Consider the following 12,049-nt stretch of genomic DNA (forward strand, 5'->3'; position numbering starts at 1 on the left):
CCGACTGGGTCTTTCTTCAAATGCGCGTCATTAACAGCGCGGCTCGGAATCAGCGGAAGCGGCACTTTTCTGAGCGGTACCGAGGGCCGGAGTCTATCGAAACGTCGCGCCCCATTGCATTGATCGAGAGCCAGCGTGCAGAAGTCGCAGTCACAGTTGAGGATGGTCAAACACGGGCCGTTTGTTTGCCAAGCTCAGATGACTCCTTCGAAGCACGTCTACTACCGATTATGAATACCAGACCAGTCTTGGAAGGAGGCCGTCGGATATGTTGAGCGAGCAAGACGAGCATAATGTGCTTTCGGCCAAGCGGTAACTTGCGCAATGTCGCGGAACCGAGCGCATAGCGGTTAGCGGTGCCTATTCCGCTATTACTGCTTCCTTGAGCGATTGAGTTTAGACTATTTGCGCAACACATACTGCGGGTGACTGAAACGCCGACTACGTCGTTCTGAATAATTGGCGCTGCTCATGCCTCGCAGTATAGTCATTTAAAATGTGTGCAGTGCGTCTTCGCATTCTTGCCAAATACGTGTTTCATAGTGGCATGCTTTGAGGCAGAACGTTATAGGCCATTCTTGGAGCCACTCTTATTTTGCAGTTCAAAACATCATTACATGGGGATTATGGGGATTATATTAAGAATGCACGCAATTATAATGTTCCCGTCACTTCTCCCCGCCTGGTATTGGACAGGTATTTCGCACCTTTTTGTGCGACCTTGCGAATATTTGGGGAAAAGCTACATGCCTGGCGCCCCAACCTGTGGGACAGCAGATTAAAGGAAGTCATTTCTCTTTTTTTTTTCTCTCTCTCTCTCTGTTTCCCTCTCATATTTTATTTCTCTGTGTGTGTGTCTCTCTCTCTCCGGCGCTCGCTTCTTCTCCAAATAAAATCGCTCTGCTCTGAACTTCCGCGTAGTGTACACGTGTCTTCTTTTCGTCTTTCAGATAGACCAAGCTCCCACTACAATATATATGAGCTCACTTTTGGAAATGAAAAAGCCAGCAGAAAAGGTCAGCGTCCAGCGTCACCTGTCTACTTCTTGTGAACGCGCCCTCTTCGGTTTTTCTTTTTCCCGTGACCATACACCAAGTGGTCCAGCAAGCTACGCCTCTTCATCAATTTTGAAAGACTGGCGGCATTGTACTTAAAGAAAGCGCTCTACTCTATTTATTTCTTGGGTTCATATATGGTTACGAAAAGATTAACTTTGTCCGCTTCCCTTTTAAAACTTTATATTGCTCCCAGGCTGGAGAAGGGAAGTTGCTCATCAGGTGCTCGCGGTTAGGTTAAACTTATTTTTTTCTTTACTGGATTTCTTGTGATTGTTATTACCACCCGAGACGTGTTGCTAAATCATAGACCGGAAAAAGAACCAAGATTTTACGTTGCTCTGTTCTTGCTAAATATTCAGGTGGGATTTATTCTTAATGATCCGCTCGTTGGAAAACAACAAAAGGCTAACTATTCAGCTGCTTGCATCTTAACATTCTCGGACGGGCTATTATAATGAAGCTATATCTATTTTATTCCTTTTTGCCCTTCTTTACTGCTTCAAGCCAGGTCCCGACTCTTTTTATTATACTCGATAAGGGCCCACAGCCATACGAGCGCTGACTTCCATCTGTTTATTTCCTGCTTATGACAAATATATTTACACACACGAAGCGCGAGCACGAAAGTGAAAGGACAGTTAGGATGACTACCACGAAGGGATTCCACTCAGTGTATTGCTGGTCGCCAACCATCAAAAACTTGAGCTCTTTTCTTGATGGTGTGAGCGATGCCATGATCGCACATCTGTTTCGCGCAAATGCAGTGTTATCGCCTCGATGATCTCCCTAACTCGCTGATCTTTGTGAGCGGTCTTAATCTCACTTCATTCCAGAATTCAATAATCCTTAGTTTTACAGATTAGATGACTATCTGGTTCCGAGTATCCTCAGCCGCTAGTGGTTTCTATCAAGGAATACATGCTGGAAAAAGCAATGCAAAAAATATGGTAGACAAGAAAGGAATCAACAGTATGATCACAGGAAAATAACTGGAATCCCTTATATTACTAGGCTCCCTACAACCTAAAGAAGAGTTGGAAACGAGTAGACATCGAAATGATGTTTTCTAAAATGGTCGATTCGTTGCAAAAGGACAAGCCCATGTGCAAACCGAGGGAAAAAGAACATCTCATATTGGCCGCCAGAAACGATTTGCCACTTATGAAGGGGGTATTGTTTACTGTGTGCTGTTGTCTTGAGGACATGAGTATATCCTACAGACAGGCAGATGCTTAAACATCGGATTAAATGAACATGACTGCACTGTTAATGAGGACAACCAGTATGATCTTAGCCTACATTGCATCAATGCGGGACTCAGTCTAGATGGCATAGAACTAGCTAAGTCATGCGTGCCTGTGTCCAGCAAATTTAAAGGATCACCCGTCGCAAGTATCAGTGGGTTAGAGGAATCACCGAGACGATGAAGACTGCACGTGCAGGAAATAGGCGTGTGAGCGTGGCATCTATCGCGCTCAAGAAAAGATGGTTTGGTTTGGTTTATGGGGTTTAAAGTCCCAACGCGACTGAGGCTATGAGAGACGCTGTAGTGGAGGGTTTAGAAACTCAGAGGAGCGAAAATAACGACACGCACCACGCTTAGAAGTGAACAGAAGACTGATGTTTGTTGCATTGCGATTGCCCGATATAGGTTCGGAATGTCCATGGTTGCCCGTAGGCAAAATTACATCCGCCGAAGTTAGAGTTTCTACATACTCCCCCCCAATGAGCCTTAGCTCATTCGTAGAGGGATTCGAGGGGGTACAACAGTTGCACTGGTCTTCCTTTCTTCATCGCCAGTTGCATCTCCAGAGACGATCTCGCTGCGTGGCCAGTTAGCGCGGGGTTCGGTGAGCCAAGAAGGTCCTTGCCACCAAATCCTGGTCGACGTGAGCACCTCAGGGGAAACTCCTCGGGTAAGGAGGTCAGCCGAATTTTCTTTTCCTGGGCAGTAGTTCCAGATGTCTGGATCAGTCAGTTGCTGTATTTCCAGCACGCGGTTGGCGACGAATGGTTTCCACTGTTGAGCAGAACCCCTCACCCAGTGAAGCGCGATTGTCGAATCTGTCCACAGAAACCACTCTTCCACTCGGAGACTTAGCGACCGAGTCAGGTAGTCTTTTAGCTTGGCGCCCATTAGCATTCCCATCAGTTCAAGTCTTGGGAGAGAAAGCTTCTTCAGCGGGGCCACTCTCGATTTCGCCAAGAGCAAGGTTACTGCCGGCCTGCCTTGTCGACATGCGCGCAAGTAGGCAACGGCTCCGTATGCCTTGGGGCTTGCATCCGTAAAGATATGGATCTGCAATTCGTCATCGGCAGCACTGAGGCACCATCTTGGAAGAGTTATTGCTGTTAAGTTATGCAGCGCAGTGTGCCACTGCATCCACGCTGTTTGTTGTCCTCTTCAGGCAACGGTGCATCCCAGTCAACGCCTAGTTCCCAGAGCGTCTGGAACATCAACTTAGCTGTCACAGTGACCGGGGAGATCAACCCGAGGGGATCGTAAATGCGCGCCGATGCCTGAAGGATAAATCTTTTTGTGTTGCAGTTCCGGTCTAGAAATTTCAAGACAGGTTCCATTGATAAGGCCAAGAGATCTTCTTCTTTATCCCATACAAGTCCTAACACGCACGTGGTGTTGGCTGTGGGACATTCAACTTGGCTTGTCGCACACCCAGCTTTTTCCTTCTCAAAAATCTCCTGTAGTCTTTTGGAATTTGAATTCCACTTTCGAAGAGTCATGCTTGCCTCTTTCATTATGTGCACTGCCTGTCGATAGAATTCTTCAGCTTCTTCGGTGTCTGTGCCTGTGATGAGGTCGTCGACGTAGAAGCTCTCTGCAAGCGTGGTTGCTGTGCCAGAACAGTCGTTAATCGTATTTAGATGGTGGCGTATTGTCGCGGCAAGTAGGAATGGACAGCTGGTTACTCCGAACGGGACCCTTGCCATTCTCCAGACTTCTAGCGGGGGGTTCGGGCTTTTCTTTGTGGGTACCTGCTCATACCAGAAGAAGCGTACAGCGTTACGATCGTCTTTTCTCAGTGAGATTTGCAGAAATGCCTTTTCGATATCTGCACTGAGTCCGATGCGGTGCGTTCTGAAATTCAGCACCATTTTCAAGAGGTCCGGGTTTAAGTTCGGTCCCGAATCTAGTGCTTCGTTGATTGCCACGCAACCCGCATCACTCGATGACGCATCGAACACGACTCTGACCTTAGTTGACAGGCTGTCAGGTCGTAGCACCGCCCGGTGAGGCATATAATACACTCTATTCTCCGTCTGGCTGACTTCATTCTTTGGAAGCTTCTCAGCGAATCCGTGTTCGAGGTACTGACGTATGGCCTCATCGTACTTATTCAGCATTGTCTCATCTTTCAATAGTTTCTTCGTGAGACTAGCCAAGCGTTTCCTCGCGACTGCTTCGTTGTCGGCAAGATGAAAATTCACTGGCTTCCATGGAAGAGCCACTTCGTACCTCCCATCGATATGTTTAATGGAGGATTCAAAAGCCTTATGAACTTCTTCATGTTCTTGCTTATGTGGAGGGGGTTCGGAAATACCCATGCTTTCCAGCTCCCAGAATGACCTGAGCTCGGTGGCCAGTGCACTGGTGTTTTCCCTTACACTGGCTCGAAGGACAGCTACGGTTGCACTGCCGTTGCTGTGGGGAATGGCTCCCTGAAGTGTCCACCCGAAGTGTGTCCTAATAGCCACCAGACCACCCTGCATCTTCTGTACTTCGCCGGTCACTAGAGTCCAATAATAGTCAGCACCGATCAGAATACTAATGCCATTGCTTGTTAATTGTGCAGGTGGCAAGGTAACATCAGCAAGCTCAGTCACTTTATTTCTGACTTCTTGTACTACATCCTCAGGGATCAGAAGCTCGTCAGTACAGATTTCAGGTATCTCCAAGGCTTCCAAACAATGATCCCTTCGGTCGTACTGGCTCCTTAACCAAATTCGAACTCGTCTGCGCTTTTCTTTGATAATATTGCCTGTTCCACCGAAAGGATAGATGGTAATATCTTCCTCACCCAGTACCTCTAGATGTAGCTGGTGTGAAAGTTCCTCTGTTACAAAGGTTCTTTGACTTCCGCCATCAAAAAGTGCACGGCTGAGGACTCTTCGTTGGCTACCCTCCGCCCAGACCTGAGCTGTCTGGAGCAGCACGGCGGACGTCATTTGTGCCTTATTGTGCGTCGCAGAGTGCAACTCAGTCGCCGTGTTATCTGATCTCTTCCAGGTTGGGTCGCACATCTGAGTGATGTGACTTCTTCCACAATTTTCACATTTCACTCTTTTGTTGCGACACACCTTAGAAGTATGTCCTCTGATTGCGCACCGATAACACCGACCTGCTTTACGCAACTTGTTTCTCTTTTCTTCCAAAGACAGTGATGCCTGGCACTCCTGTGCAACGTGACTTTTCGAAGCACAAAATGCACAGGCCTCAGTCTGTTTGGGTTGGCTAGTTAAGAGAGATGCTGCTTAGCCCCTGAGAGTGGCTGACCATTTGGGAGTTCTGGCCCTTTCCTTCTCTATTCTGGTTTTGTGACTGGCGTCATTGTTTTCCCATTGGCCAACTTGAAGTGCTTTCTCTCTACTCTCGACTTCCAACTTCAGGAACTCTAGCAATTTCTCTATCTTCAGCTTGTCATTCGCTTTATCTGAAGAGCGGCACTTGTGATACTCCACGACGAGGCCAACTGGTAGCATCCTAAGCAGTGCAGAGCACAACATAGCTTCGTAACTGCTACTCTGCACGCCTAGAGTCGTTAGTGCGGCCATATTACGCTGTAGGTGATCGTATAGTCGTCGTAAAGTGCTCACCTCGTTTGCATTTCGTACCGGTGGTAAGTCGAGTAGCTGCGTCAGATGTTCTTGAATCAGGACATCAGGCCGACCGAAGCGTTCTTTGAGGAGGTCGATGGCGACGTCGTAGTTTTCTCCTGTCGCCTGAATGCCTGCCACAGCTGACATTGCCTTGCCTGTAAGCGTTGATCGCAGGTAGAGAAACTTCTCGGAGTTGGTGAGTGCAGCGTTGTCGTGAACGGCGTGCCGAAACTGTTGCCAGAACGGCTGCCATTCTGTTGTGGCACCACCATATCGTTGTAACTCCAATTTCGGTAGTTTCACTTTTGATGCAACGCCTATTCCTTCTTCCCTTTGGGGGCATGTCGATCTTTCGGCCACCGATCTCTTTTGTTGTGCCTCCTTCACTTCCTGGTCCAGCTTCGCCATGCATGTGACGATCTGGTCGTTTAACTCGACGGTGCGCATGTAGTCGTCTTCCGCGTCGCTGTCTGGTACGACCTTCTCTATGGCTGCATCCACTTCCGTTAGTTTGTTCTGCAAGGCGTTTAACCTTGCCAACAAAACAGTGAAGCTCTTCTCGTCTGCCTCGCTCTCGAGCGACGAGTCTATGGCAGCGAGCAGCGTCGTCACCTGCGTTCTCAGCGCTGCCCTCTTCGGGCTGAGCCGCTTCATAACTGCGTCTCAGGTTTCGTGACGGAGAAGCGCCGCTGGGCCTCGCTGCGCAGTTGCTGGGCGTGCGCTGTTTCGCACGTCTGCGGTGGCTGCCTCGTTGTTGATGCTGGTGGGTCGCGTTTCTTTGCGGTTCACAAGTCCATTGCTGATAAACTGGATCGACTCTTCCCGGGTTTCGGCACCAAAATTTAGAAACTCAGAGGAGCGAAAATAACGACACGCACCACGCTTAGAAGTGAACAGAAGACTGATGTTTATTGCATTGCGATTGCCCGATATGGGTTCGGAATGTCCATGGTTGCCCGTAGGCAAAATTACATCCGCCGAAGTTAGAGTTTCTACATAGGGCTCCGGAAATTTCGACCACCTGGGGTTCTTTAACGTGCACTGACATCGCACAGTACACGGGCCTCTGGAATTTCTCCCCCAAAAAAATTCAACCGCCGTTCAAGTTTTTAAATACATGGCGACCACCAAAGGATTTGGTATTACTACGTGCGAGTCATCCTGATTGTTCTTTTACTTTTTTGCTGACGCTTCGTCTGTGCAAATATACCTGGCATAAACAAGAAATAAACGGTTGAAAGTCAGCGCTCGTGTCATTGCGTGACCTTTCTTTTCTCGTCTTCATTTCGTGATTTTCAGAAGTTCCATTCCCAATATCGAAGATAAACGCCATTCGATTAAGCGTCTATTGCACAGCCTTGAACGCTGAGCTTGCTTTTGGAGACCCTTCAGGAACCGGCGACAAAGCCCAAGGATCGTTTCGTACACCTGGCTGCCAAGCAGTCCCATGAATGCAAATAACGCCAATTTTTTTCTCATATTTTCTAGGTGCAAGCATATGTATTCATGAAATGACCCTCGGAGTCTCTGATCGCTATCAACTTAAGGCGCCGCGCGCCCCGCTTCTCTAAGCGCTCGTTATCACTGTAGCTTTTGTTAACAGTCCCAAGGCGTATAGTCCGCCACGCACAGAGTAGTCAGATGACGGGCTCTTAAGAAAGGCGCACACATTATGCGGATGTCTCACTTTATGGCAACGCTCAAGTTTCTTGCCTTTGTTTTTTTTTTTTTCCGCATGCACCAGCTGCGTTTCTACGCGGCCGTTTCTCTTGGGCAGTGTGTGCGTGCTCCAGAGGAGCGTCTATTAGGAACGGCGGGCGCGTAATGGTTCACTCGTTACGACCGAATGTCACCATCCTCGGCCCATTCTAAAGGTAGCCGCATCGAGCGAGTCGCGGGACCGGAATCCTCCGCAGTTACCGCGCCAGTTGGGGGCGCATAAAGGGGCCGCGATAAGAAGTGTGGGCCTAAGGTCCTCATTCGCACCTCGCCCTATCTGGCAAGAACCACGCAGAGCGGCGGAGCTTGTGGATGGCGCCAGCGAATTGAGAAAAAGCTGCTGGTACGTCATTACGGATGGTTATTGGCTAGCTCCTTGACTATCCTACTTTTATCGTATCACTATATTAAGCGTACGAAGCAGGGCCAGTGATGAACCGTATTCAAGTACGAAGAACTTCGGTCGTTCCGGCCGCGATCAGGCTGAAAATCAGTCCTGCAACTTCCGCGCTGTTGCACGCTTCTAGCGCGTTAGAGTGCAGCAGGCACTCATTGGGTCCTTGGAAAGTGGAACGGCATTCGCTCGTCCATTCACGCAATTAAGCCGCCTTTTACCGGCGGCCATCAAAAACTCTGAAGAAAAATGACAGCGCGAAAATAAAATTCTCTCCTAAGAAGAAATTCTTCCGAAATGTTCAGGTTCTAGAGAAGAGAGTAGGCACTTTAGGTGACCAAGCAGTGAGAGCCATTACCTTTGAGAAAACGGCTCGTGCTCAGTGCTCGCTGCTCAAATTGCGTAGCGTTTGAAATTGTAAAATTCAGTGAACCAAAACTAAGCACTTTGGCATTTCTCTTTCAGGCTCTTTACTCGCGATGAAAAGGTATTAGCTCATTCGAATGAGAGCACGAAATGCGAACTTCTCCTGTGATTATTGGCAAATTTATGGTCTTGACGAATGCATATATAAGGTAAGCTGACGGCCAATCTCAAGGCAGAAGGTTGTATTAAGCAGGAATCGGTAACGTAGATACAACGGCACGTGCTCGCAGCACTTAGAATGAGAGTCTGTTTATTCTCATCTTGAAATCGTCACGCATTGCACACCTACTCGTTGTTCATTCATCAGTGGTGTACTCGAGTACTACATGTAAAGGAGAATACACACCAGAGGGAGTGTTAAATATTGTGGCCGCTCTCCGCAAGCCAAGCACATTTGAAACCAATCGCTTTTCGCTTTCTCTCTCGAAGCGCGTCAAGTCCATCCCGCGTGATGGTTGAGGTTCTGCCGTAGCCAATAAAACGTGCCTGGGGCTGTCACCAGGGCACCGCTATCTCCCCTTTTGTTTTAAATGACAAGGCTTCAAAACTCTCGCGTTATCCTCAGAAACGATAGCAACTCTCATGTGATGCTCCCTCCAGGGTCTTTTTTCCTCAGCGAGTCTTCGCTATGATCATCAGTGACACCACCTCCTTTTTTGTCTTCTTCCTTGCAAGCAAACATAGCGACACATTCAGCGTCGACACTGGCCCCATTTTATCGTCACCGTCCTGTCCTGTGATCATTCTGGCAGTGCAGAGGACCTCGTCGTGTGAGATAACAGGCAATTTCCTCTGCTTATTTGCTTCGACAAAATCATAGTCTATTTTAAGCGTGCATACGGGCGAGAAAAAAGACCTGGTATGGTGCATTAACAAACTATACCCTATTAATACTCCTTTTCCTCTAAAACTGCTAATCATTCGAACAGTTCACCGCCTGTGTCTTGGCCACTCCCCCGTAGTGGGTATGTGCCATTCTACTTGAGGCCAACCAACCAACCAACTAGCCAAGTACAGTAAGCACGGCTCTATGCAATGCACGGTTATCCTAGGTATCTCATTCATCTGTAAAGGCTAGCTCTCGGCCCGACAGATTCAGCGTGAGAGGGTGTAAGGATGGACTTTGGGAGGGGGGGCGGGCTGCGTTGACAATGTGTGAGTAGTCTAGACTAAGCAACCATCCGATCTGGTGCTGGGAAGGAGAAGTCTATACGATTCGTTTGACGCTGAAGTCAACAGTCTTTAATACTCGATTCTCAATACGTATTACCATTTCATGGAAGCATGAACGCATCGGCGTTGTAGCGACCTGGTCTTACTTTTGGCGCAATAATCCTCAGTTTGGGGGCGAAAGCATTGCTTAACACGCTCAAACCCAGGCACGAATCTTGTGTGAGGCCTCAGAGTAACTCGGGTAAGCTCGGGTTAATTCGGAGGAGCGTCGCGCAAGCTGCAGCCAATTGGAGGAGGGCGTCGCGCAAGCTGCCGCCGAGTGGAGAGAGGGTGTGAAGACGAAGAGCGAGAAACGCGGTTGCGTGCACATGCAGATGCGAGAAAAGAGAGGCGAAGAATGAACACAAGCTTTCGCTCGTCTACTCTGCTTAACTACGTTAAAACCGTGCCACTTTTTTGCTCTGTTCGCATTAGCGGCTCCTTGTTTCCCTCAGTTGTTCGCATCTCGGAATTCAACGAAAATAAAAGACTGTTAGCCACGTTCACGTATGGTTTTCCATTCGTTTTTATTTTTCGCCTCCACGCGCACGATATACCAACTGGTGTGCCAAGGTCATTTGAACAGCACCGTGCATCCCGAAGCATAAACTGCATAGCTGATTTGCATCCCAATATGCATTCCGCATTTCAGTAAATTAGGGCTGCTGAATGCACTCCAAGACCGAGTACCGTTCTGTCTCAATGGATCCACTGCTGACTTCGCCAATAGCAGCTCCAAGTTGCTTCTCCAGTGATCAAATACGCTTCGTGCTTCTACAGCCAAGCAAAATAAAAGGCCGACATAGCAAGCCACAAGAAAACTCCTCTTTTCACGCCAGTGTGTTTTCTTCGCCAGAATGGGCGCGTGCTGTATTGACAAAGGAAGGAGTGTTTACTTCTTCGTGTCATTGTTGACGAAGCGCGCCCACACTCGAGTCTTTCCTGTACATTTCTCGTTACTTATCCATGTGTTCTTGCATTAATGAAAGGAATCAAGTATGGATGCGCGAAATTTACCGCAAAGCGTGCGAGTCGTCCATGGCGTGTCTTTGAGCGCACACTCGCTTAATTTAGGCAGAGAGACACCTGTGGCACGCAAGAATAGCAATTGTGAGGCGCGATGCGAAGCAGATTTCAGCGAAGGAAGGCTCATTTGAAATTACAATCACCGGCATGGAAGAAGAGAAATCAGCTTCGATAAATTCGCCGTCGTTGAGGCGCGAAGTATTTACACAATCACGCCAAATCGCAATAAACAACTAGTTCGGCAAGCGACGGCTAGTCGAACAAAGAATATATTCGGGAAGCTTACGTTTAGCAGTTATATATCCGCAAAAGTGCTTGGAAGTTAGTTTAATGCGAACGTACTGATTTAAGTTGAGAGAGAAAAGAGAGAAAGGAAACGAAGAAAAAAAACAATAAACAGAACAGAGAAGCAACCTGGCCGCGGAAGAGGGTTTCGTTACATGTAGAACGCACTGTAAGGAGCAGAAAATCAACACCAGAGCTCCTTAAGACCTGAAGGTTTCACAACAGTTCACTGGTTCTGAAATCGGCATTATCAGAGCTTTCATCCTCACGCGATTACGCCAAACCATTCGGAGTTACCAGGATCTGAAATTCAGATTCGAGAATGATTCAACTGCATGTGGCAGGCTCTAATAACATAAGTAAGGCACTCTTTGGTTCTTCCGCTTTGTGCTGCGAACTGCCAATACCAGATTTTTTTTATTTTTTAATAGTAATAACGCAGCACAGCTGAAAATTTTGTCAGTCACTTTCATTGCGTCATAGACATGAAAGGTCTTCTATAGTCACGAGGTAAAAGCATCATTTGATAAACTTAGAAATAAAATTAGCAAGTCTGTATGAATGTCACATATTCTGCAGTTTTCGTTGCGGACAACGCAAAGTACTCGACGAACGTTGCGAAGTAGTAGTCGCCGTATAACGGTCCCAGAGAGCTTTATTTTTGCTTGTTTCTTCGCATTTAAAACCAATCCATAGATGGCCAAGAGTCCGGGCGAAACGTTCATTTCGTGGTTGAAACAAAGTCGAAAGCCATTCAGGGTAGCAGCGTCTTTCGGTGCTGTAAAGATAAAGCATGAACAATTTTTTTATTAGCACTCTACTGAAATGTTGAACTTTCAGTTCACCTTTCCTACGAACTGATCGCCTTCTGCAGAGCATTCTGTGACAGACTGAGTGCTACGTTTTCCTCAAGTACTTAAAAGTGGACATCAACATCAACAGTACAAGAGATGGACGCAAAACGTGACACAAAGTAGATTTTAAGACATCAGTTTCACAAATAAGGAAGCACAAACGACAACTATAATCACTTGAGAAGATCATTACCACCATTATCTCTAGTAAAAATGATTCTCGTTCGCCTCCTGTTTGT

At 47.5% G+C, this 12,049-nt stretch overlaps 1 protein-coding gene across 1 annotated transcript in view; it reads right to left on the minus strand.

The window, feature by feature from the left end:
- LOC149372184 (uncharacterized) overlaps nucleotides 1-6,548 on the minus strand; it is an 8,013-nt gene extending 1,465 nt beyond the window's left edge. The window contains exon 1 of the mRNA XM_089581806.1: nucleotides 5,892-6,548. Within this exon, the coding sequence (XP_089437932.1) occupies nucleotides 5,892-6,548 (657 nt within the window). The remainder of the gene's footprint in view (nucleotides 1-5,891) is intronic.
- Between the last annotated feature and the right edge of the window lie 5,501 nt (nucleotides 6,549-12,049).

This window comes from Amblyomma mixtum, chromosome 1 (assembly GCF_055824585.1).
Source record: "Amblyomma mixtum isolate Tamu chromosome 1, ASM5582458v1, whole genome shotgun sequence".
Taxonomy (NCBI): Eukaryota; Metazoa; Arthropoda; class Arachnida; order Ixodida; family Ixodidae; genus Amblyomma; species Amblyomma mixtum.